Raw genomic sequence first — 25,505 nt, forward strand, 5'->3', positions numbered from 1 at the left:
TGCAGAAGGATCGTGCAAACATATTACTGGGTACGGGCGCGGTGAGTTGTTGGCACGCTTGTCCTAGAAAGACAGGTAGTCGTCGTCGCCTTTGGTCGCCCTAGCAAGGCGGTTTTGAGAAGGCGGGAAAGCTCGGTAGCAGGGTGGCAGGTTGGCGACATGCTCGTAGGGAAGGCTCGTGGTAAAACGTTAGGAACTGGTGATCGGCAGTTGGGCGTCTTCAATGGTCGATTAAATATGCATGGAATACTGTGTAAGAAATCGACTAGTACACCGTGAGCGATGTCGTTTGTCATTGTTGCGTTTAAAGTTTGCGAGGACCAACAGGAGACGCCAGATTGCCGGACATGTTGTTGAAAATGGAGCCAGATGTGCGATAAGCGATAGCGATAACGAAAGCCTGGCCAATCACACTTTCTTCCGGCTATCAATAACAGCCCACCTCCCTTATCACTTACATGGCCGCTCCTGCCCCGCAGCATTGATATGTCCCACATGGATGACAAACTTCCTTCCTTTTCTTGCTCTTTCCTCGATACTTTCCCACCACCATCACTCCCTTTGGAAGGCGCACTGGTATATTAGGGCTTAGGGCATGAATGTCATGAAAAACTCGTCTCCCTACCAAGTACCGACACCTGAAGGTCTTCTTTCCCTTCAACTTACCTCCTCCCCCTTCCCCTCCCACTCCTAATCCCACAACAACACAGCTCATACAGATCCCAGAGCATCAAGCTGATTACCGTGCCGACTCCAAAAATGAGACCGATCTTTGCTCCGAAACCAAGTCTACCTCCATCGGAGTCATTATCGTTGTCTTGATCAACTGGTGGGGGGTCATGTACTTTGGGCTGGTGAGGGTCTGGTTGTTGGCCATCTTGCGGCTGTTCAGGTGCGTTTTGTTTTTCGCTTTTTTGGATAATCACCGCATCATCACGAGATATGCCTGTTTCCAATCCCAAGCGTGGTATGATCCGTGATCCTTCGCTTTGTGTTTTGTTGATGGAGGTCTTGCCTATGTCGAGATCTGGAGAGGCTGGGTGTTTGAGGATCCAGGGCCCTCCTCATGCTCCCTTTCCCGACGCTGGCGTCGAATCTCACTCTTAGCGAGTTCATACAACCCCCAGCAAAGCCAAGTCAGGATCGTCACTACGACGACAAAGACTGCGATAGCTGCCACGTTCTTTTCAATCCCGTCCACCTTGCCAACTGAATCCTCACTAGTGTTGTTATTGTCGTTGAGAGGAGGAGGAGGAGGTTGATTTTGGGTGGGTTGGTTTGTGTTTGGCTGCTGAGAACCTTGCGTCCTTTGAGGATTCCCTGGTGCCCCTTGCGGTGGTTGTCCATTCTGCCTCTTGTTCTTGTCTTGGTTGATGCTCACTTCCTGGCCACGATGTAGCGGTTGCATTCCCTCTCCTCCCAGGCCGCCAGGCGTGAAATCAACTGTAGGATCTGACGTTGACTCTCGTCTTCGCCAGGAAGGGTGGATGATAAAGTCGCTGTTAGTGGGCACATCGTTGTGCTGGTAGTGCTTGTTGTGATGTGGAAGATGGGTAGATGGCCATGGGTGCCAAGTTGCATCATGGTAGATGCCGTGGAGAGGCTCAAGAGAGCAGAAAGGGTGAAGTGGAATAGTAGGTGTAGTTTCATTGTGGGAATGGTTCCAGGGGTTCCGATTTTATGTGGTTTCGGTACTTTTGAACGAACACTAGAGGGGAAAGTTCGGCCGGGATATTCATTACGCGGGAAATACATAGGACTTATAGCAATTAAACCCTTGTCTTGATGCAATGATGACCTGATGATGCGATATAGGAGAGGCAGCTACAAGTGATGAGCATCATGGTAAATTTTGCATGAAAGGCTTCCACCATGTCGGATTGACTTGCTGTTGATCACATAAGCTTTTTCACCAGACATGAGCGATCTGGAAGTATCCGCCTAGAGTGGCTTTGTCAACAGCTCATAACCCATACAGTCTTGGACTTTCTCGGATGTGTTGGCTAATATGCGTAGATGACGAATGCACTTGTGCTGCTATTGCCCCCGGCCATTAAAAGTAAAAGAAGAATCTTGGACCATTCTACACATTACACCGATACAGGAGGCAGGAGCTATAGGTTTGTAGTCCCTGTGCGAGCTCCAGGCCTATCTACCTCTACACACCTCTACCTAACAGCTCGCTATATCCGACCAACCACGATATATCTGGTGGATTAACCAAAGAACAGCAATGATCAACCCCAATCGCCGCCCCAGCCTGAGTCCCTGAGCCGCGGCTATTTCACACCATTCTTCTGCTTCGGTACTTCGATGTCGTGAACGACCCGTCGCTCCCATACCAACCCTTCTGCCTCATACTTTTCAAATTCTCTAGCTCCTTCTTTACTCCTTTCTTGTGGTGCTTGTACCAGACAACCACAACAACACAGATTATTACAGGGATAAGAACTCCTAGTGCGATCTTTCCAATGAGAGCGAAGGTATCTTTGGTTACCGCCTCCGCTACCTCTTTAGGATCACTTTTGTCACTTTTCGTGCCAGGTGTTGCCTCTACCGCTGAAGCAGACCTCTTTGAGGCGCCCTTCCCGTTGTTGCTGCTGTTATCCCCGTTTTCATCACCGCGGACCAGCAGGGCCGTGGTTGTGGCGTCGGAGGAGGAGCGTGAGGCCAGCTCAGCGGGGACTTGCACGTCATGGACGGCTCGGGCATCGCTACGGCCAGGAATAGGACCGGGGAAGTAGATTGTCGTGCGTTGTTGGAGAGTTCCATTCTCTGCTCGCGGTATGGTGATGGCGATGGAGGTGCCGAGGACAAGGCCCAGAGTGAAACGAAGAACGAGGCGTGGTTGCATTGTCGAAGGTTGTGCGGGACTGGAGGCCGGCTCCTCTGTAACTTGTGTGGGAGTTTCGAGTCTCCTCGAGGATCAAGGTGTGGTCCAAATATTAGGCCACCAAAGCTTGTTTCTGGGTGCGCCTGTTGGGCTTGCCGAGGACAAACTGCCTCACGAAAAATCGCCGAGTCTTATATCGACCTGTCTTTCTGTCTCTCGTCAGCGCTGCGCAGGGGCAAGGTTGTGGGTTGCAAAGTGACAAGTCTGCTTCAATGGGACGGCATTGTCGCCCGCTGCTTCTCTTTCAAACGTCAATGGTCAAGCCGTTGCCATAACAGGCGCCGTCGTGCCGGCATTGTCTTCCTTGGTGCGCATGCTCACCGTCCGCCGTGGGCACCATTTGACCAAGAAGTCCATTCGTTTCAGCGTGCCGGGACAATGTATAAGGGATCAAGCCATTGTCGTTGATTGGTGGTGGAGAATGCGCGCACTCAGATGATGTGAGGGGAAGAAGAAAGACGCTAAAAGAGAAGAAGGGCATTGTCGTGACCCGGCGTTGACATTTTCCCGGGGACCGAACAGGCAGACCCGATCAACATGAGAGACGGCAGGCAGTGATTGGCAGTTGCGGGGAACATTAGGGGGTGAACCTCTATGACATGGTTAACGTTTCAATACTGGAAATGCTCGTATAATTGTTATCGAAAAGCTAGTACGCAACAACTGCCAACCAAAGTGACCAAACTGCCCCCCTTGCATTCACCATTGCTGTTGGTCGGGTGGCCCGCACCAGTGCACGGACCAGCTGCGCTCTTTGTCATCAACGTTTCAAGCCCCAACGACATCTCCTCCTTTGCCCTCCTTTGCCCTTCTTCTTTCTCTTTCCATTGACACCATCTTCCTCGGCCGAACCTCCATTCAACCCTAATATTGACCCTCCCACGACGGCTTTGCGCTCTCCTCTGCCAGCAGCCCCCCAACGCCTAGCAAAACCGAGACCGCGCAGAACACCCCGACCGCAATCCAGATGCCCATGTTGCCACCGGTCGAAGGCCCCCTAGGCGCAGCGGCCTCCTTCGATCCTTGATTACTTGCCTCGAGGCTTGTCCCGCTCTCAATATTTGGCGTTGGCATCGCGTTGCAAGTTACAGATGTGCGTCTCGCCACCGCGACCCTTGTGGTATCCCGGAGTTTTGATGTCGTAATGGAACTTGCGGGTTTCATGTACATGGACGGTTGGTTCCCCCAGGAGTTTAGTGACCTTGGGTCCGTAGGGACAGCGCGCCAGTGATGCTGCCTGCTGCTGGGCTCGAGCTTGTGCGGCTGTCTGTCGCGGTCGAGCCATGGTCGAATACTTGCAGGGGCCGTCGCACTTGTGATAACGAAGGAGGCAAAGATTAAGATGGATATGCATCTTGGCGGTGATGAGAAGGTTGGGAGCATAGGGAAAAAGGTTTCAGAGGTGAGTGCTCCTTCTATGACTGCTTTTATTCCCTCTCTTCTGGCAGGGAATGGGTGCTGCGGTTGGCTTCTTTGTTGGACAGGAACGGCTTTTTACACTTCCTATCGGAGCTTGGGTGGGTGTAGTCGGTTTGTGAACAATCCCTCTACGCTCGTGATGAACCATTTCATTCCTGAAGGCCTACAATGCGGTAGAGGAAATCACGGTGCTGACCCACGTAGTTATTCTACAGGCATACAAGCATCTCTATTCTCTACCAATGCCGCACCGTCCACGTTATTTCTCCAATATCCAAAGCCCTCGAAATCAGACCAGACCCAGTCCGGTGGTGATCATACCAGATGATCCGTATGCCTCGAAAAATGACAAACAAACCATATCCAACCAGGAACCCACCCTACATTTACCTGTTACCCGTCGTGGAAAACGGCTACACCTCATTACATACTCTTGCATCTCTTTTCTTCTTCCTGTAGCAGAACCAAGCACCAAGGCCTACTATAAAAGCAACAACGATACCAATTGCTATGTAGTCCGTCTTGGGCAATCCCCACCCTTGCCTCTTCTCAATTTTTTCATCGTTGCTATGCTTCTTGCTTAGCTTGTGAGTATGATCTTTCTTCCCCAAAGGTGTATGCACGCCTGCTCCGCGTCCAGTCAAGACGGGGATGTGAGAGTTATTCTCGTGAGGTGGATCCCCGCCATTGTTAATGTCGGAATCTGGTGGAATGCGTCCGAGGAATATGCTCGGCAACTGGAGACCACGGCTCGTGTCGCCTCTGGGGTGATTCGTCGGTTGCGACTTCTTCTTGGTCTTTCTTCGTCAAACTTGGGGTAGTCGAACGCGACGTGGTACTGGGAGCCGTGCTGAAGGACTCGTGTTCCGAGTGGACGAGGTCCCTGAGGATGAGGACTGACGTCGGCGTCGTTGGAATCTTTGGTAGGGCTATCCCAAGACCGAAGTGAAGAAAACCGCATGTTAAGAAAGGAAGCAGAGAGGCTGGGCGCATTGTAACAAAACTATGGCCGAGTGGCTCTGTTGAAGTGCAGCAGTGTTTGGGTGTGTTGCTTCTTAGGTTCTTGCAAGTGGAAGAACTAGGTAGTGGTCTGGTGATTGTGATGAGGCAAAGAGACTACAGGAAACTAGAGTCACCTCCCTCCATTACTTATAACACTCGAAGGTCCCGATTCCGAGCGTCCAATCTTTGACAAGAACCACAGACTGGGCGTTTAACGAAAGTGGTAACATTACCGCGCGGCAGAAGTGCAGTAAAGATCAGGACTTCAGCAAACGACGGTCAGGAGGAGTAAGTGGCATACTTCTGATCTATTTGCCGTACTCTGCTTCCTTGTCTACCTTCTCGGCGCTTGCCTCACCAACGGAGGATGCTGGGCACGTGGCCGATAACCAACGGCCAACAGCCTGACAAGCTCGTGAACAAAGAACGGTCTCAATCTTCAGCCTTTACGCAAGAGGCCTGCGCTACGGGCTTCCAGACCATCCCCTCCTGTTCCATGCAAGGACTTTGCCCCCAGCCGGACGATTGTCTTCTGCGAGTCAATCAGGAAAAAGGAAACTATGACAGGATTTCTGATGCGTGAATGATGGGAAGAACACCAGAATGTGAGCTTTCACGGGGGAAGAGACACCATGTTCAGCACACAAGGTCAATTAGAGCTTAAACGCCATGCAGTAAAGAACCGAAGACAAACAATGAAACGGTAATTCCATCCCCATCCATTACTGAATCCAATCTACCTGTACTAACTGCTCTTCCTATCCAAACTAGCCCCGATACCTCTTCCCCCACGGTAACCACGCCAGATCCAGCCCGGCTCTCTCTCTTATCCTACGATCATAGGTGTCCTGCACCGCCTCATCCGGAACCATTCGAGAAGTGGCTTTTTCACTTAAGCTGGAGCTACCACTTCGCTCTTTGCCTCCCTCCTCTCAGCCCTTCTGCGGAAGCGAGCCCGTATGATTTTCTTCCACGATTTGAAATACCTCACAGTATCGCTCCCACCCACAATACAAGCGACAATTTGATAGATAAGCCACCCAGTAAAACAAATGCCTATTCCGATACAGACGTACCACGCGGGGTATAGGGGCACCCAATACCCATACTTCTTGTTGTAGTCAGAGTCCTTGGCTGAGTCGGAGGTGCTGGGGGTGCTGGGGGTGTTGGCACGTACGGCCACCGTAGGATCGTTATTATCGCTATCAGCACTTCGGCTGCCGAGGCCGGACCATGCCCTTTCCTCGGCGCCTGGCATGTTCGGTGATCTCTCCTCGGTTGCTGAACCTTCTTGCTGTCTCTCGGTCAGGCGGGGCGTAGCCTTTGATCTCTTGACCGTATTCGGTGATAGATCTGTGGAAGGGCTTTCCTGTCGTTTCCTCGCCACTACCGGAGTGATGGGAGACATAGCGATACTGGTCAATACAAGCGGTGGAAAAAGGACGTTCCGTTTGAACGATGGAGACTGAACCGTGGTGCTTGGACTCGGACTTGGGAGTTCCCGTTTCGAGTGGAGGGGCTTCGAGTTGCGCTCCTTCAGGCTCAAGGAATTCGCTGATGGAAAAGGAGCGGCGGCGCCAAAAGGCAGGCCGAGGAGGCCATATGCCAGCAATGAGAGGAGAGGAAAGAAGCGCATTGCGAGAAGGCGTTGATGAGATGTCTTCTGTTGATCTGAAAGGTGTGATGTTGACGACAGATACGACCGCGGTTTCTTTCTGGATGGTTCTTGCTGCTTTAGCAGGGGCAATGGCTTGAGGGATCATGTCAATCTTCAACGACCACATCTTCGCAGGAGTCTTCGCCTGCTTATAACATTGCTGGAACATGACCACTAGATGGAGAACTTGCTCTTCAACCACCAACACGAGAAGTAATGGTGAAGAAGGCGACCTAAGCGCGCGGCGAAAGTATAGAATGTGCTGTATGAAGGGGAAGAACGAGTTCGTCAAAGTCTTGGAGTCGCGGTAGATTGCTTCTAGCGCCGCGACTTATTCGACCTTATCGGCTCTCATTACCCTGACATCCAAGTCAATGAATCAACAGGGTCCGTTGGTGCTACATTTGCTATTTCCGGCTCATCGTTCAACCTTTCATCGAACCAACAGGGGCACCTTTGAAAGCCTGGCAATGACGCCACGGGTCCCATGGACCACCGCCATTTACCAACAAAGGTTATTGTCTACAACCAACATCCAACGAGCCGCGCTCGCACACTGCTATTCCGCTGAAAGACGCTCACGGTCCTGGAAACACGCATGGCAAAAGGGGAGTCGCGCTCTGGATCTCCTTGGTTCATCCTAACATCTCCTGCAGGCTTACACGATGACCCATCCACGATATACGATCCCATCATGTCCAATCTCAATCCCTACTCCATTTCATTGCCTTAAGTCTTAAACGCCCCGATACCGCTAACCCTCGCATCACATTCGAATCAGCCAAACAACCCCAAAACAACCAACCCCAACCCCGCCCCCGCCAACAATCCCGGCCGCTCCAAGATATTGCTCCCATTCTTCTTTGAACTGCATGCCAAACACCCGCTAGTGGTCCTACCCCAACCACCTCTACCCCCCTTGAATTGCGTGTTGTTGTTATACCCGTCTCCCTCCTGAAGATCTCCATGCACAGCTGCTGTTGCCGAGGGGCTCGAGGGGGGCTCGATGGTAGTGGGCGTGGCCATGGCTTGGGAGTACAAGCTTTTGGCGCCGTTGACGATGTCGTCCCAGGAGAGACGGGGGTTAAGGCCGTGCCCTTGAGCTGGGGCAGAAAGGGTGGGTGGAGGGGGAACGGAATAGTTGATTGAGGAAGAAGGAGGCAGTAGGGATGCCGTCGTGGAGGAGATTAGGAGGAGAACTTGGAGGCAGAGTAGGAGATGCATTTTAATGAAAGGCAGAAAGTGAACTTTTGAGTGAAAGACAAGGTGCAAAGGTGGGAAAAAGGCAAGGACTGCTTGCGATTTATGCTGTAGAGAGAGTGTGGTGATACGGACACGACTGGAGGTACACCCGATCTTTGGTTGGCTATTCCAAGCTGATATATCTAGGATCTTTTCATTGAAGATGAGCACCCTCTTGATTGTTGCCTTGGGTGCATCATTGACTTGGAGCCTGGATATCTAACCCGGGGATTACGGCTTAGTCCTTTGTCACCGGCTTCTCACTTTGTGGGTGTTGGACGGCACGGGACCCTTTTGTGGGTCAGACCTCACTACAAGATGTTGGGGACACACTGGGCCTGCAAGAAGGGTATGAAATGTCCAAATATCGAGTGCATCTAATTGGGAGCTAGAATGGCTGTGTTTCACGCAGTTTGGGTCTCTACGTACCTATGTGTTCATCACCCCAAGATGGTACCAACTGAGCCACTGCACGCTGAAGACCTGAATGTTATTTCCTTGCTTCAACATTCTGTCATCTCATCTTCCGCCACATATACGCCAAAGCTGGACCGCGTCATACCACTACCAGGCCCCAAGACACGCAAATAGACGCCTTGGGGTAATGGAATCTCAGCGACATCCATTGGCAGTGGCTTCTTCTCCTCTTGTTTTTTGCTTGCATCAGCCCTGTCTCTGCACATGGGTGTTGGAGATGTTCTTCATCGGCTTGGTCCACGTCCCTTGTGTCAGTCACTCGAACCCACATCGAATCCATCTTGCGTAGGCTACCCTACCGATCGGCTTCTGCTCCCCTTCCCCAACCAACATGTTCAATTGCTCCTCTTCTTTGATGGGCCGTCCGTAACCTGAAGTAGCTCTTCCACCCTCTCTTTTTTCTTGGGTGTGTTGAAGTGGAAATGAGTGAATCGGGTTTGTTCTCCTTGCCGTAATGGAAACGCTCATCATAAAGCTCCGTGAACTAATTGCAACCCATTCCACCATCGCAGGGTGTGCTCCTCTATGCACCACTGAGAAATAACGCGGCTGCCGTGACTCCGTGAGTGTCTTCAAAGATGGCATTTGTCCGAAGTCCAGCCAAATTTTGCACCTTGATGGGGCTGATCATTGAACATGTGAAGGTCGGAGGCCTCAGGCCCTGAGATGCAAACCTGGAAGTGGCACAGAGTCTGTAGAACGTACCGACGCGGTACAAAGGTCTCGTGAATGAAAAATCCTCCATACGCCTGAGGCGTTTTTATCCTTCAGCCGGCGCTGGTAGCGCTTTGAGGGCCAGCTCAGACTCTTTGCCGTTGTTGAAGGCTCTCGAAGACACATGACTTGATTGTGGGCTGTGGCCACCGGCGTGGTGACCACTATCTTCTGTCACGAGCCTTGTCAACAGGATAGACGTTTATGTTTCTTGGGAGCCTTGGATCTCAGATTAATGATCAGGAAGTTTCTTTGCAGAAGACTGTGGTTGATCGGAGTTTCAGGTTCTGGTCGTGGGCAAGAGGAGGACCCAGAATCGGCTTTCTGGGCTTCGGCACCCAGACAGCGTTGAGAGGGTCCTTGTTCTTCTGTCATCCGAGTTGGGCGTCATGTAGTCCGCTGAACGCATCTTCTGCCGTGTGTGAGTATCGAAGCCTGATGGGCGAATGGGTTAGCGCGCGGTCACACCAAAGACTTGTGGCAATCTTGTACAGGGCAACTCCACGGCTTGACCTGGTTACAATTGGGCTGATAGCTCTCTGGAAACAAGGCGTCGTTGCCGGGATATGATGGTTGAGGGGTTTTCCAAAGGTCGGACGGCCTTCCGTGATAAAGCGAACGTCCTTTTGCAAACACCCTGAGCTCCCTTGGACGGGTGCTCGGTCTGGCGTTTGGCGTGGTGTTGAACATGTCCGTCGTTTTGGGCGGCATAGCCGCCTCGTGCGCCACAACTGTTGTTGTTGTTCTTGCCGCTCCCAAGCGCAAGCGCACAAAACTTGTTGTTAGCTGTAGGCGTAGGATCTGTGCAGGCGGAGATTCAAAGGAAATGAAGAGCGCAAGGACATAGTAAACAGAGCCCTATTATCTCGTTATCTTTTTCTGTGAGTTTGGATTGGGGGTGAACTCACGCCCTGCAAAGGACCAGTTTGTACGGCACCTAGAGGAAGTAAGAGGTTGTCGATACGGCCACAGCCCGAGTCGGAGACAACCCCGCGGAGCAGAGCCCAAGGACCCTGGAGCTCATGTGGCCTGGGCATCCCAAGTCGTTGAAGAGCAGGCCTTATTGGACCAGGTAAACTGCCCCTTTTCTCCGCCTCGAAATAGGCCAGCCGCGTGACGAGGCCGTCCTGTGTGGAGAGTTTGTTTTCGGTACCCTGCCCTCCTTTTCTACCCCTCCTTTTCCTTTCCTCTCTTCCTTGTCTTTCTTTTTCTCCCCAGCAACCACGAATCTCGTCGAAGTAAGTATCCTCCCCTCCCACAGCCCCGACTCCTTCTTCATCATTGCCGTGTGGCCTCCCTCTCGTTAGTCGTGAGATCTACTACCCTGTTGCCCCTCAACCTCCAGCTGACGTTTTCCAAGCCGCGGATCTCATGATTTCGCCGCTGTTTTGCCAGACCAAAGTGAGTCAACCCTCAAGCCCCTCAACTCAGAGATCAATACTGACCATTGCTGCGCATTACGACAGGAACCATCAAGCAACCACCGGTATGTAACGCTTTCTTTCGTTCGAATGATCGAATCGATAGATCTCATGTTGTGCCTGTTTCTTCCCATATTCGGACTACCAACGTAAACACAGCGAACCTTGTGTGTTCTGCTCGTCGAGATGTCTCTGTAAGAACTGTTCCTTAAAGAACGGATTTGGTGTCGTTTTCTGCCTGTAATGCTCGTTGTTGCCGCGCTGGTGCATTCCGCAACTTACCTATGTTCAGTGGAACCTTTTTATCGTAAGGTATTTCATCCCTCTCTTGTCGCGCCGTTTGTACCTCTATCATATTGCAGCATTCCTGTAAACGTTACTCAAATTTCTTGAGGCGCCTGAGACGCGTCCTGAGATCAGCAAGAAGCTCTGGAACACAATAAGGGCACTAGGAGGCGCACAGGCGATGGTCACGTTTATTCTCACGGCTTGGTCTTCTGTCGGCGAGTTTTCCACAACAACTTCGATGTCATTGGCCTCAATTTGGGTGCGCCAGTGCAAGACTGGCGGCTCGAACGGCTCAAAGGCCAAGGTAGCCGCAAAGCGCAAGGAAGTAGCCACGAATAAGATTTCTCGATGGCATTGCTGGCAGCCATTGTTGGCAGTGATGAAAGCCAAAGCACGTGGTGCAATGAGGTAAGAGCATCACCTAATCCACATATTGATCAAGGCCTCTAACCCTTTAACGATACTTTCAGTTCAAAAAGCATGTCAAGTCAGATCCGTCTCCATGACTATGTCCCATTTGCGCCCATCTACCCGGATGACGGCTTGGAGTTTGTCGACTTGTTGATTCCAGAACCGGCACCTTTAAATTGGACAGACCTCACCACCAACTCCTCCTTAACCGACAGCCTTACAATGGAGCAGCAAGAGTCCACATTTCAAAGGCTGGAGGAACGACAGCTGTCGCTGTCACCAGGCCGATGACCATGGAGATGACCACCAACACCAACTGCGGAGATGCCTCCACCGGTGTATCTTGATGTGGAATCACGCCCTTGTCCAAAAAAAGCAAGGATCACAAAAAGAAGTCGGAGAAGAAATCAGCAGCACCCAGGGTTCCTATCACTTCTCGTATTCGATATCAGGACTCGTGGTATGCTCAATCATACGACCCAACTACAACACCGAATACACCTTGATAACAAGGTTACCGTAGTCTTCTTGCACGGCATCGAAGCCCAGGACAATCACCACTTGACTTTGCTTCAAGTTGCCGAGCAAAAGGCAAGCGAAGGAGAAGCCAGAGTGTGAAGAGCAAGATGCCGCGAAAAGACTTCGGTCGTTTGGCTAGGTGGAAGCCGCCCAACAATGAAGTCCCCCGCTGACTTATTCGGGCCCACTTTTCGACTTCGACAAGTTGGCAATGTAAAAAGACAACAGAGAATTACCAGAAGACAATACTCTTTTCCATCAATACCTCCAATCAGACTAAACTCTCCTCAAATAACGGTACTTCAGACGGCAGGCTCCCTCAAACCTTGGACAATGGGCTGCTGCGAGTTGCTTGTCTTGCCGCTGGTGTATAAAAGTCTTTGGTGTAGTTGAACAGTTTGCGAACGCCTACGGGTTAACAGCGTAGTCTTTTCCGGGCTTTCGGGCATCGTTCTCTTCGGTCTTCAACAATACAAGCCAATGTAGTAGCACAATCTCGGCCCGGTCCGTCCCACCATCACGTCCGAGACGGAAGAGGTATTGTTAGTATAGGAATAAACCAGCCTAGTTAAGAATTCCGCCCTAATCAACGAATATAATGATATTTCGGGCAGCGAGAAAGCTACGGTGAATAGTATTGAAGAGACAGTTGAGGAGCAGGATCTAATGGAGGAGTATGTTCTGGAGCAGTGCATTCGTTTTATACGGGGTGGCTTTTGGTCCAGCTTTTGCGGACATACTTAGCGGGCAATTCTGGCTAGCCTCCCCTCTCGTAGTTGCGAAACCGGTGCCGGACTCTAGCTTTAGTCCTCGTCTCGGAAACCCCTGTGCCGACTAGGCGGAGGTGGCCTTCCCCTTTGTTGCCCTAGGTTTTGTGCTTGTGGGTGGCGAGGGCGAGGATGCCGAAGCTTGGAAGGCCGGGGAAGTTACCGATAACGAAGACGACGACGAGAGTTTCCGTGCCCTTGGCGAAGGTTAGCCGGTCGTAGGCGGATAGCTCTTCGGAGCTGGTCCGTCTCCCGGCACCTTCGACTAGCCTCGGTACCAGTAGTAGTCGTAGTAGTAGGAAAAGGGCTAGGGTTTTGTTCGCCTACGCGAGCCTGCACCGTATGCCGCTCGTACCGGTTACGGGAATGGCGAGTAGTGGTAGTAGCCCGCCCTTCCCGCTCGCCCGATATCGCCTTTGCCGTACGACCCCCTCTACGGGCAGGACTGTGTGCCCCTGTGGCCCGAGGAGCGTTCTTTTGTGACGGCTGGTGCCCACTGGCACAGTAGCCTCCCCCCTCGCCCTCCTCCTTAGGAGCAGCCTCCTTTGCCTTTTGTGGTACTAATTGGTGACTATACCCCCGGCTAGTTCCCTTCTCGCCCTGCTTTTTTGCCGCCCGGCCAGTTCCTTGGCCGCCCTGTCCCTTAACCGTACTACCACTACGAGCAGCAGTGGCCGTGGCACTAGTAGTAGTAGTGGCAATAGTAGTAGTAACCCCTTCCTCCTTCGGCGCCCTATGGCAGCCAGGGTCTCTACGGTGCTAGCCCGTAGAGGGCTGTACTTCCTTCCCAGCAGTACGGCAGCCAATACCTAGCTAGCCAGTACCCTGTGGCGCCCTCGGGCGACCACTATAATAACAATAGCGAGGATGACGATGATAGGTTGGCCCGCGGGATTGACGCCAGCCTGTAAGACGACGATAACGAGGATATGGCCCGCGCTATTGCCGCCAGCTTGGAAGACGTCCAAGCCGGTTACTAACGCCCGCCGCCCTAAGCTTACGTCTAGCAGCCGGTCTTTGGCCTTACCCTCGCCGCCGTGGTCACCTCCCATCCCGCCTACGTAGTGGATGAAGAGGGGTGGGAGCTGTATGACCCGGCGGCGTTGGTCGATGTCCCCATCGAGCACGACGACGAGCAGCAGCAGCAGCCGGTTCCTTCCCTTCCCGCGCCTGTCCCTGTGCCGCCCCCTGTCTCTGGCCCTCCGTTTTCTGCCCCGGTCAACCCCGGTCGTGGCCGTTTCCGCCGGTCCCCAACGCCCCAGCCGGACCCCCGTCTTGCCCTCTGGCGTCAGGAAAGGCGTCGCTTCGCTGGCAACGTCACGATCGAGACGCACCACCCCGCCGTCAAGCGCGCCAAAGCCGCCGTCCACCGCCCTCTCCAGACCCCGGACGGCGTGCCGCAGCTGAGCTTTTTCGTCGACGGATCGATGGGCGACCGCCAGTTCGTCTCGCCGGCGGTGCAGAGCCCTGAGGGCGAGCGGTATCAGCAGCAGGACGTGGAGCATCCTGCCGGCGAATCGGGCGGTGTGCGCGCCAAGGACTTCACGATTGGTAGCTGGAGCAGCGAAAAGGTCTTCTCTCCGGATATGGCTGAAATGGCGGCCCTTGCGCAGGCAATGTGTATGTCGGTCAACTTCCTGGATAGTCCCGACCCCAGTAAGAAGCCTACAGTGGCAAACCTTGAAATCTTTTCGGACTCTCGCGAGTGTTTGGGTTTCCTCCAGGCAACCAAAGCTCATCGCGCCCCAAAGGAGCTCCGCCCAATCGTCAAGGCCATCGTTTGGATGAGCCATTACCTGAAGGAAAGGGGGAGTAGTGTCCAGTTGTTCTGGAACAAACGGTGTTGTGCGCTGGGCCCGGGCTTGGCAGATGCGGCTGCTGGGGCGTGGAGGGACAATAGGGGGCACATCTATTATAGCCAGGGGCATGTCGACCTGTAGCAAAGGGACGGCATCCTCGATCGGCTACATGAAGATCTTCGTGCCGCTAGGAACTCTGTCGCGAGGAAGGCTGCTCGTGCGGCCGAGAAGGCTGCCGCTAGGAAAGAGAGAATCCCTTTGATCCCGTTCGCAGGCGTCATTCTGTCAGCTTGGGCGTGTTGGTGTCGCGGTTGTTGACGATGACATTTCCGCTTGGGCGATGGTTGGGTTCTGTTAGCGGGTTAGCGCTATACGCGCCAGTTCTAGGGGTTGACGCTAGCACTCACACTAGCTTTCATCAGATTGCCAGTGAAAAAAAGGGGCATGGGGCATGTTTCAAGGGCACGCGTTCGGTCAGAGGTCCCTCCATATGCTGCCGTGAACTTGTGGGAGAATACATCGGGGCATAGGCGATGTATTGGTGAAGCGTTGATACTGAAGCCTCCAGACGGCTTGTATACAACGTCTCCGGTTCTGGTTGAGAGACAGCTATGCCTCTGTGGCTGCTATGGTAATCGTACTAATACGCGCTGCTGGCCTAGTCTTATATTACGTCGCTACTCTGGCTCGCTCAATCGTATCCCATTCGTATCTGTTCGTTCGCAGTTTCGTTGATTGTGCTTTCTCGCTGGCGGGATGTTGTCTTGCAACGTTGCCTTCGTTCGTAGAAGAACGATGGCGAAGGAACAGTTATATACCCTCGAACAAAGGGAAAAACGCGTTGACGTGATCAAAAGTAAATATTATTATGTTTGTGACCAGTACACTGGCGCGCGCACATAGTTTGTTGGGCGGTTTTGTGTCGCCATTTTGTTGCTTGCGTGATGTTTTGATGTTGGATGGACTGACGTTCCAAGACATGACAGCATGTCGTTCAGAGTGGAGACTATCATCGGATGGAAACCCACAGATAAGTAAATGGTAGCCAATCATTTACCGTTATACATCCGGACAAGGCCTTGTCTCCCGTCTGCCCCTCATTGCCCCGCACTTTTGATATCAACTTTCTTTTCGACTGTCGCCAAACCAACAACACAATTTTCTTCCATCAACCCACCCAAGTTCATCACGCAACCCGAATTCCGTTCATTACGTCCCTCTTTTAACGACAAATTCACACGAATCCTCTCGGACTTTCAAGGCTTCAAGCCCGCAAGGCCTAGCTTGCACCCACACAACCACCACCCCCTCCACCTCCGCCCTCACCACCACCTCCCCCACTGCCGCCTTCACCACCACCAAGTCCTCCACCGCCGCCGCCATGTCCGCCGTCGCCTCCCCATCCTCCTGAGATGGGTTGCGGCCCAGGTAAACCATGCATGCGCTCACTTCCTGTGTTATAACGCTTCCGTCGAGCACACAGCCATCCAATGGAGCAGCACAAGCCGAATACAACCGCCACGGCCAAACATGCGCCCACAATATCGAGGGTATCCGCCATGGAGAAACGTACAAGTCCGACGGTTGATATTATTTCTCGTATTCTCTTGCTGTCTGCTCCTCTGTATTGACGAGCATGATTCCGTCAATACTTGATCTAGTGTGCTTTCCGGCCCCGGGTTGACATACCTGTGGAGGTCAGATGTCCAACCTGACGTTCGAAAATCTTGAGGTTGGTTATTGGCACACGGAGACAGACGGGGATGCCAGGAAAGCCCCTGCATAAGTAACTTCTGAGAAGCTAGTAGTAACACACAGCAGTTGCATACGAACAGATGATTCGGATCTGTCCTTCAGGCATTGCAGAGGTTTGTCCTATTTAGCTATTTCTCTTGTTGCACAGATGTTCTGGGCTCAGCTTGACCTCCGAGTTTGTCTTCAATTTGGTTACACTCGACCGAGCAAACCAGACTCGTCATTCACGTGTGGAACGTGGCACGCGCGATGTCGCTTTGCAGGCTGATAAACAGGTAGATCCAAGGGCCGAAAATCTATCATCTGCCCCTGGTTATGTAATGGCTTTCTCGCTCTATCAACGCCACTCTAAAGCTTATGTTCTCATCACTCAAACCTTCGTTATACATCATCTAATTACTTCGCGACTGGCAGAGCACCCTTTTTGTACCTCCGACATTACTCTTGGGATGAAGTCAGTCGTTCATGTCTTCGGTGTTGTTGGTCGGCAAGTTTGCGAGCGCCAAGTGGTCTTGACCTCGATTCTTGAGGGGGTCTGTTTGACTTTGACCATATGCTATTCGGTCTTATTGCTCTTGTTCTCGCATGCACATCTCCCTGTTCAAGCTTCCTCATTGCCACCTTCGTCGGCATTCTCGTTGAGCATCGTCATCCCAGTCCTCCTCTATCTCCTCCAAAATCCCCGCCCATGTCAACAGGAATACGACCGTGTGTGGATCGAGGGCTTCTACGTGAAGGAAGTGTTTCCATGAGTGTGTAATGTTATTACCGGTGTTAGCGGGTGTTGCTGGGTAAGGGAGAGATGTCGTTGGGACTGGAGGCATTGATGACGGAGTGCCGGTGGTCTGTGCGCTGGTGCAGGTCACCAGATGCAAGGGAGGAACTGGCTTAGAGCTGTGCTAGCACAGCGTTAGCACCTCTAGCGATGTTTATAACCAAAACCAGTTGAGGGTGTGTTAGCAGTCTGATATGCATGGCAAAGACCCCTCACGCCTGATCGCGAACTTCTCTGGCTGCAGCCTTTGGAAAAGTTCAAACGACCGAACAACGACATCCCCTTCCCCCGTCATCTCCCATTCTATTTTATTTCAATCTAAACCCCACCTCACGCCACCGGCAATGCCAATTATTGAAGGCGCGCGGCAATGCTTCCGGCAGCAAGGATCCAACAATCCGTTCGTCACAACGGCAGACGGACGCTGACAATGTGGACAAAAACCATCGGCGTCTGATTGAGGAAACAGGACCGGAGAACCAGGATCCGCAAATAAAGCGCCCGCAATGCTCTTTACCGAAGGCTGGGAAGATTTCAAGGGCAATACAAAGCATTTTCTTACACGCTAAGCGCCTGAAAAGACCGGTGGTCACAGTCCGGCGACGGAGAGATCTGGCTTAGCCGCGGTGCTGCCAGGCCATTTACCAGTCAACTACAATAAACTTTTGAAGCAGAACCGAGCCTTTCAAGCGCGTCTCGACTTTCCTCAAGACTTATTCTATGTCTTTACACAATTTCCTTGACGGCCCTCGAGAACGCCCTTGCCGAATCCCTAGCACTGTCTCGACAACACCACCGACGAAACGACGAAAGGGCCAGTTCCCTACCAGTCTTGCTGCGAGATGCACCAGCACGTTCTCCTCCGCTTCACACTTGTCGTTCCGTTTGGCAGCTCCCGGGCTGTTGTAGTACCCAAACACGAGCCGCGAGATTTCCCCGTCGCCAACTCGACGCGCGTGGTCGACAACACGACAATCTACTACCCCGGTCCTGTCGAACTCCGGGCAGTCCGCTCCGGAGAGACTCTTCCAAGAGCAATCCCAGAGACGAGCACTACTCCTTCGGTAGCCGTATCCGAAGACGGCACCAGTGGCACAACCGAGAAGGACTTCCACAAAATCGACGGCAAGCATGTTTTGAAGAGAACGGGACCACACGAGGAGGGTAAAAAGGGTATGCCCACCGAGACAGGGAACGAAGAATTCAAATAGGAAGAATTTACGAACAATGGATGATATGCGGGAAATGGGTTCGTTCAAAAGTGGCATATAAATTGCGTTCGGTACTCTTTGCGGCCTTGTCTTTTTGGCGGTTCCTGGATTATTTTTGCGGGACTTAAGGGAGATGCGTAAAAAGGAAAAAGAAAGGGAACGTGGGAGTAAACGAAGTTGGGGGGGTCGATGGGTTGCTGTCGGGGAGGCTATGAGATTCCCTATCACTCTTGTTACAGATGTACGGTTCATCGAGGGGGTGATCGGGGTTCATGACGCGCGCCGCAATCTATACATTCATTACCTGTGTTTCTCCTTGGTTCTAATCGTGGATAGGCACGGAATACAATGCTAACGTGGTCTTCTCCCTAGAAACATCGACGGATGACCTTCGCACACCGCTTCCAACGGGGTATGGGATGACTGCTGGCGGTCATAATTTCCCTGGAAAGGTCATCCCCAATGAAGCAATAAACAGACGGGAAAATGACAGCAAGGAGGGGAAGAAGTCATCCTCGTGTCCGTGCCAATGTCCAACAATCGAAGCTCCGAAGAAGAAGAAGAAGAAGAAGAAGCTGTCGAAAGGTGCAATTGCCGGAATTGCAGTTGGGTCGGTTGTGGGAGCTGCACTCCTCCTTTTCTTCGCTCTTCTGTGGCTCATCGAGAAATTCTTTAACTGGTAGACAACATATTTCAAGTTATATGTAACCAAAAGAAGGCATTACAAGGAGATAGGAGTCAGAGGACACGGGCAATAGACGAGGTTTCCCTTTGAACAGCAAACCATCGTGACACACTCGGTAGCGCTTAGATAGACACAGGAGCCACACTCTTGCTGATGAACGTCTCCCGCATATCGGTAGAGATCCACCTGCTCGGGTCAAATATTAGTAGTTCCTTCCCAAATTTACGCTTCGCGGCTTTACGATGAGATGTCGGCATGGCAGCACCCCGGTCGACTTAACAGATGTCTACAAACGAACCGCACGGTAATGTGCATCACGAAAGCTTGGAGATTCCGCGTGACAAGAATTTCTCCACTTCTTACAAGCTAGCGGCCTCAGAACGGAAGCTGATTCACGGCTAAGAATGGAGATATTTGTAGATATAAGGCACGACAGCTCTGCGCGTCCAGGAACGAACTTCGCACCCAGAATCTTCACCGAAGCAGCAGAACCAAACCTCTCCATCACTTCTTGGCCTGCTCGATATAGCCGTTTAACGACCTTTGAGGCCCCAAAACCTCGAGTATCTTCGGGAAAGCCCAGACGGTCTGCCTAGAGCCCGTCTGAATAAATCAAACTGCGAAATCGGCATTAGGACTGTGCAACTACACCCTCCAACCGTCAAGCACAATGCATCCGCAATTACTTTTCAGCCTCCTCCTGACCGTTCTCCTTGGCGCCTCTATGGCATTCGTCCTCCCCAAGTGGAAGCCCAACCCGCGACTCACACCCGAGTTGATCAACGTCGGCTCCAGCAGCAACACCCATCCAGTGAGCACGGCGGTCTACTTGCCGCACCAAATCAGCCCTCATGTGCAAACCGCCCGCACCGCTCCATTACATGTCAAATTGTCAGGACAGGCATTCCCCAACAACAAACGAGAAGAGGCGGAAGGTACGCATTTTAAACACGATACGGAAGCCAGAAGTGCCAGGGACAGCATAGAGGGACATGGAAGAATTTACAGGCGCGACGGCGGGGGATCTAACAACACCATCATTTACATCATTGCTGCTATTTTAAGTGTTTTTTTTCTCATCGGGGGCGTGATCATTTGGCGCAAATTTCAAGGGCATTGATCGACGACACTTGACATTAGGCCGCGAGAGAGATACGATTGAAAGGGCCGTGTTGGGATTTGATGGTGATGGTGCAGTGGGCGGAGATGAGGCCCGGAAAGTGACGATGGCTTTAATGAGGTAGAACGATGAGAGAAGGAAAACGGCGTGGAGAGGGAAGTGACATGGCATATGATACGGCCCAAAGGGGTTCGAGGATTGGACAGCGCATGGTCTCTGGATATGCGATAGAAGAAAAGAAAATGGCACAGAAACATAGAAAGCGGAAATTTGAATAACTCGTCCCGCTTGGAACTTGCTCATGTGGACCACACGCTCGTTATTAGTAGAGGTTCCTATAATGTGTAGCTCAGATTTCTTGGAGCAGACGCCCAATTTTTCTGGTAGATTTGAGGATTTCACCGGCGACAAACGATATTTTGGGGGGGTTTGCGACGCGCTATGAACAGTAGGCGCGTGTTGAAGATGGCTCTAGAGCTTCTTATGTATAGGTCTATCAATAACGGCTCACTGGCCAATCATATTCGCTTTGATATCCCGATGCGGTAATACCCTGCCATTAGCGCCCATAGGGTCCCAGGCCGGTCCCTGCCTCGCCTGCTTGCCCCGCCGAGCCCGCATTGTTGATGTCGACTTCCTCCTCGCCCGTCGCGAACATCCTTTTCCATCACCGGCTTCCCAAACCCAACACCCAAATGGATCTTGTACCGCAAAGAGTTTTCCATCCGTCGTTATCCTTCTTTCCTTTGCCCTCTCACATACGGCACCATGACCGTTTGTCGTGCGCAGCTTCACACAGCCCCAGGCGTCAACTTCCTCCGCCGGCGCCGCGGCCGTTACCTCGTCTAGTCCTGCACCTTATAAGCCGCGCTAGAACCCCAGAAATAGAGTCCATGTGTTATCGTACTCTATTATTGCCATGGAGCTGACCACTACTTGTTATAAAGCCAACAAAGCCGTTGGTCGCGAACGAACAATGGAGAAACAAGCCGGGCTGGACGAGTCAAGAACGAACGCCTACAAACGAGCCAGAGTCTGAGCCAGGTGAGCGGCTTTATCTGTCTCTGGAAGCATTCTCTCAACAGCCCAAGCGCCCGGTTGTCGTGCGTCAATTGCAAAAGAATAAAACTACGTCGTCAACGGGAAGACCGGCGTTCGCTTCAGCGCCTAAACCCGAGTCACCTCGCCATATCTTTCAACATCGACGCACTGTATAGCACATGCTCAGAAGTCGGAAGACTGTGAAGGATCAATGATATTTCAAGGTACAAGTAGAAATGTTGACTAAACCTACCACAACGAATAGGACATTCGTACCCTATTAATCACAACATTACAAGCAAAAAGGAACCTGTCAAGACAGCCATCCGCCAAAAGCCCAAAATGAAGCCGTCACAAATCCTCCTTCGGTTAGCCGTGATCACCCTCTTCGGCGTTTCCACCGCATTCGCCGTCCCCGAGAGGAAGCCAGTCCAACAAAACGTCACTGTTCTCTCCAACAGCCCCGACTCAGCCAACGACACTCGACCGTCGAAACGGTCACCCTTTACATCGCCCGACAATCAGTCCTTGATTGATGGGTGGGAACGGCTCACGGGCCGGGAACCCAGAAGGGAAGGGACACAAGGTACGCACTTGGAATACATTGTGGAAGGTGGGGAATTCGGGAATAATGGAGAGGGACATGGAAGCATTTATAGGCGGGGCCTGGAGGGATCCGGCAAGACCTTCGTGATTATTGCTTGTTCTATAGGGGTTCCCGTCCTTCTCATTGGTATCTGGATAATTTACTGCAAGGTCAGAGGGTCAGTTATTGACTAGGCCAGGCTAAACACCAGTAGGAGGTACTTCTACACCACTTTTATCTTCCATGGCTGAGACTGAGTTCGGAACACATTGGCTAATCAACAAAGTTCACGCAGATACCACGCATCTACCGCCAGATTTAACCAGAGCGTTCTCTGGTTCCCACGACAACCCTCGAGATATTGTCACACGAGACAACCCGAACGGTGCAAGTCGGGTCTACGCCCGGGAGGATGACATTGAAGGTCCGGAAATAGAAAGAGCAGATACACAGGAAGAGAAATACAAGAAGAGCATCATTAATTGAAAGTTGATTCGTCGTTACACTATACGCTTGACGTCTGGGATTGGGGCCGGATTATCTTCCTTGTAGCTATCTTCGGTTTTGCCGGTGGATGTTTGATGTACCACAAGGTCATCAAACCATGGTGGATAACACGTCAAGAGAATAAATCTGGATTTGATGGTGGACTGCAACTGTACTCCTTTTGAAGTTCGACTTCTTTTTTCGCAGCAGCATCTTGTTGAACAAGGGCATCCATAAATGGCCAAGCGTCCTGACCAATCAGACCGCGCAAGTATCTCAATACGGCGGCCGGTACCCCTACATTAGCGCCCGTCTGTTTCTGTGCTTTCCCTGCCGGCCCCGCCTATCAACGTCCTCGAATCCATCGAGTTGTGAATAAGAACTCTCGGCCGCCGCCATCACAACTTACAGTCATGCACTATACGAACGAGGCCAGAGATTGCGAGCATGGAACCAGAAGCTTTACTCGTTCTTCGAACGCAGGCATTCTAGGCGCCTTCTGCTCATGCCCCCCCAAGGCCCCGACCGGCTCGTTGGCGTGGTCATTTCCAAACCGAGAGAAGGAATGCAGCACAAAGGATTGTTGAGCATTAAGGTGCATGCATTAACAATTATCGATCCAAATACGGATCCACTTTGTATATATATCGAAGGTTCTACCTTCTTCCCTTTTTCCCTTTCTTTCTTCTTTAATCAATTAAGTCAACTACTTTTGTTTATTCTCGTACATATATGTATTATTACTACTACGTATACTTCGGTAGGTTATAAGCCCAGAATGCATGTATAAGTTAAATTACCGCCTACCCTTAATATTATTCCTATTTTCTATTTTATTTTATTTGTACCTTGTATTTTTTATACCTAGCGATGACTTCGCTTTGCGGTAAAATTGGAGTTTTATGATTATTAGAGGCCGCCGCGCATATAGTTAGATAAAAGTATGTAGATTTTTAAGTAGCCTGTATAGTAATATATATTGCTACCCCCGCTTCTATAAAATGTTAAAGAGTTTATAAAGTTCTAGTTAAAAGCGAGGAAAATACAGTATATTACCGATTTATCGTTTATAAATATTAAAATAAATATTAAAGAATTTCGAAAGTTCTAGTTAGAGGTTTCACTATTATTACTACTTTAATTACCGTATCCGTAAGTACCCCCGCTATAATTTACAATTAAATATTTATCCCCTAGTAATCCTACGGTATTTAAATCGCAGCCAATTCTTATGTTTCATTTAAAAAATTATCTTTATATTAATTACCTTTACAGTTATTTTTTTATTCTTCTTCGGGCCTTCTATCGCCTTCGCCTCTTCTATTATTATTAAATCCTTTAAATATTTAGGGTTATATTATTATATCTCCGCCTTTCGCTCCGCTCCGCTCCGCTCCGCTCGTACTTTAATATCTAAAATTCATTTAATATATTTAAATTATAAATTTCTACAATATATTTTAGCGCCGTACCCGTTACTAATTATACTGGGTATTATATTTAATACTATAGGCTACTAAAAAACCCTCATATTAACCAATATTTTAAATTGGATTAAATAGGACCGGGCTGTACAAAATTATATTTGTATTGCGGCATTCGGAGTTGCCCTTATAAGTAATAACCCTCTACTATAAGGTCCTATTTAGAAGGATAGTAATTATCATAAATTTTATATTAATTAGGCTATTTATTAATCCAAATTTCTTAATATTATTTTAGCTTTAATTAACGTAAACCTATTTATTTTATTCGAATTTCTAAACCCTCTATTGTAATTAGTTACTACGGTCTTTTAGGCTCTTGAACGCTTTACTAATTTAATCCGTATTATAGGGCTAGCCTATAATGTGGTTGCACTGCACTAACTGCATATGTGCCATACTAGAGCTAGTATTATAGCCTAGAGCTAGATACTTACGCATTGGTTATATACTCTAATTACGTGTAGCCTCACGTGCGCGCGTACGGACTGGCCTGCATAGGCTCCCGCCTATATAGCTAGTCCTCTACGCACACTTTCCTTTCTCTCCTTTGTACAATAACGCATATCTTACCCTACCCCCAACGGTGCCCTCTCGCCCTGTGATAATCCGGACTAGTAGTTAGATAGGACCTTTTTATTAGAAATTAATTTAATAATAAGAAATTGTTTCCTTATTTTTATTCAATAGTATTATTAAATATATTAAAGAGTATAATTATATTTATATAGCGATAGTTGGCTTGGATAGATCCTTAAGGATCTTCAAGCTATTTTTAATATTACGTTTGAAACCTTATTACTATATTAGGGTATAGTAAAAAGTTCGCGAAACGTTAAAACGCGGGTTCTTGGTCGACGACGATAGTAAAATTATTTTTGATATTAGAATCGTATTTAGGACGTCCGATTACCCCTATTTACGATGTTGTATTAATTGCGTATTGAAGAAGTGGGTATTGTAGCGGTCGGGAACAACGGCGGTAGTCTAGTGGCGAGCCGATACGCGCTTAGAAACTCCGCGACCGGAATATTAACAATAACGACGATGGTTAATAGCGCTGAATCCGAAGCCTCCGTAACCCTAAAACCCCCTTAAGAAAATATAAAGAAATTCTTTTTAAAGGTTATAAATTTCTTTAATATTAATAGTCCGTTCGATACCCGCGTAGCGTAGGCGGAAAGATTTTTTAATACCATTAAAGATATTTTTTATACGTAAGGCTAGATATTTTAATTTTGTAATACTTTTTCTAGATAATTTAAAAATAATATAAAAAAGTTAAAGAAAATAATTACTAATATAGCGAAAAAGTAAGTAACCCCCTTAAAAATTTAGGCCGCCGTAGCCACAGATTTAAATACTTAACCGACGGGCTTAAAGAAATCTTATTTTACCCTAATAGGTATTTAAACTTTTATTTTCTTCCTAGCTGAATGATATTTAATAATTAAATTAAATAATATATTACTTTCTACAGAGTAAAAAAGGCGTATAATAAACGATATCGTATAAATAAATAATTAAAAATACCCGAAAATTAAAGTTAAAATTATTATAAAATTATATTTTAACGGAAATTATATTATTATATTCGGAGAAGAAAGGAAGAAATAATATTTAAAGAATTAAATTTAAATGATATACGTTTTCCATAAAAATTCAACGGTTATATTCCGTACGATTTTAATAATAGTTCGCGGCGTACTGTAGGTTCTTATTAATAATTTCGAATTAAAGAAGTTAATTAAAG

General features: G+C 49.9%; 7 protein-coding genes across 7 annotated transcripts; 3 read left to right on the plus strand and 4 right to left on the minus strand.

Moving 5' to 3' along the window:
- Positions 1 to 2,093: 2,093 nt before the first annotated feature.
- Positions 2,094 to 2,982, minus strand: B0H65DRAFT_340521 (uncharacterized protein). Its single transcript, XM_062823635.1, has 2 exons — positions 2,167 to 2,982; positions 2,094 to 2,114 (listed from the first exon to the last, which is right to left on the minus strand). Exon 1 carries the CDS (start codon positions 2,852 to 2,854, stop codon positions 2,285 to 2,287), a length of 570 nt encoding a protein of 189 aa, XP_062677210.1. The 5' UTR covers positions 2,855 to 2,982; the 3' UTR covers positions 2,094 to 2,114; positions 2,167 to 2,284.
- A 689-nt stretch (positions 2,983 to 3,671) lies between these two features.
- Positions 3,672 to 4,415, minus strand: B0H65DRAFT_340545 (uncharacterized protein). The gene has a single exon (XM_062823636.1). It carries the CDS (start codon positions 4,274 to 4,276, stop codon positions 3,758 to 3,760), a length of 519 nt encoding a protein of 172 aa, XP_062677211.1. The 5' UTR covers positions 4,277 to 4,415; the 3' UTR covers positions 3,672 to 3,757.
- A 1,791-nt stretch (positions 4,416 to 6,206) lies between these two features.
- B0H65DRAFT_436194 (uncharacterized protein) lies at positions 6,207 to 8,195 on the minus strand (the record flags this gene model as incomplete). Its single annotated transcript, XM_062825230.1, has 3 exons — positions 6,207 to 6,729; positions 6,800 to 7,025; positions 7,886 to 8,195. The coding sequence occupies 3 exons, from the start codon at positions 8,193 to 8,195 to the stop codon at positions 6,207 to 6,209; spliced, it is 1,059 nt and encodes a 352-aa protein (XP_062677212.1).
- Positions 8,196 to 11,593: 3,398 nt separating this feature from the next.
- Positions 11,594 to 16,020, plus strand: B0H65DRAFT_553365 (uncharacterized protein; the record flags this gene model as incomplete). The annotated part of the gene is made up of 4 exons (XM_062829956.1): positions 11,594 to 11,665; positions 11,740 to 11,862; positions 13,818 to 14,746; positions 15,879 to 16,020. 4 exons carry the CDS (start codon positions 11,594 to 11,596, stop codon positions 16,018 to 16,020), a joined length of 1,266 nt encoding a protein of 421 aa, XP_062677213.1.
- A 499-nt stretch (positions 16,021 to 16,519) lies between these two features.
- Positions 16,520 to 17,282, plus strand: B0H65DRAFT_340636 (uncharacterized protein). Its single transcript, XM_062823637.1, has one exon. The coding sequence runs from the start codon at positions 16,685 to 16,687 to the stop codon at positions 17,114 to 17,116; it is 432 nt and encodes a 143-aa protein (XP_062677214.1). The 5' UTR covers positions 16,520 to 16,684; the 3' UTR covers positions 17,117 to 17,282.
- A 427-nt stretch (positions 17,283 to 17,709) lies between these two features.
- Positions 17,710 to 18,719, minus strand: B0H65DRAFT_340641 (uncharacterized protein). Its single transcript, XM_062823638.1, has one exon. It carries the CDS (start codon positions 18,600 to 18,602, stop codon positions 17,853 to 17,855), a length of 750 nt encoding a protein of 249 aa, XP_062677215.1. The 5' UTR covers positions 18,603 to 18,719; the 3' UTR covers positions 17,710 to 17,852.
- Positions 18,720 to 19,705: 986 nt separating this feature from the next.
- Positions 19,706 to 20,155, plus strand: B0H65DRAFT_512672 (uncharacterized protein; the record flags this gene model as incomplete). Its single annotated transcript, XM_062828593.1, has 1 exon — positions 19,706 to 20,155. The coding sequence occupies one exon, from the start codon at positions 19,706 to 19,708 to the stop codon at positions 20,153 to 20,155; it is 450 nt and encodes a 149-aa protein (XP_062677216.1).
- Positions 20,156 to 25,505: the final 5,350 nt, after the last annotated feature.

This window comes from Neurospora tetraspora (assembly GCF_033439725.1).
Source record: "Neurospora tetraspora strain CBS 560.94 chromosome Unknown B0H65scaffold_9, whole genome shotgun sequence".
NCBI lineage: Eukaryota > Fungi > Ascomycota > Sordariomycetes > Sordariales > Sordariaceae > Neurospora > Neurospora tetraspora.

What these genes read in the sequence shown, in the direction of transcription:
- B0H65DRAFT_340521 (XM_062823635.1), bottom strand. Translation starts at nt 2,854, where the DNA reads ATGCAACCACGCCTCGTTCTTCGTTTCACTCTGGGCCTTGTCCTCGGC.
- B0H65DRAFT_340545 (XM_062823636.1), bottom strand. Translation starts at nt 4,276, where the DNA reads ATGCTCCCAACCTTCTCATCACCGCCAAGATGCATATCCATCTTAATC.
- B0H65DRAFT_340636 (XM_062823637.1), top strand. Translation starts at nt 16,685, where the DNA reads ATGGCTTTCTCGCTCTATCAACGCCACTCTAAAGCTTATGTTCTCATC.
- B0H65DRAFT_340641 (XM_062823638.1), bottom strand. Translation starts at nt 18,602, where the DNA reads ATGAACCGTACATCTGTAACAAGAGTGATAGGGAATCTCATAGCCTCC.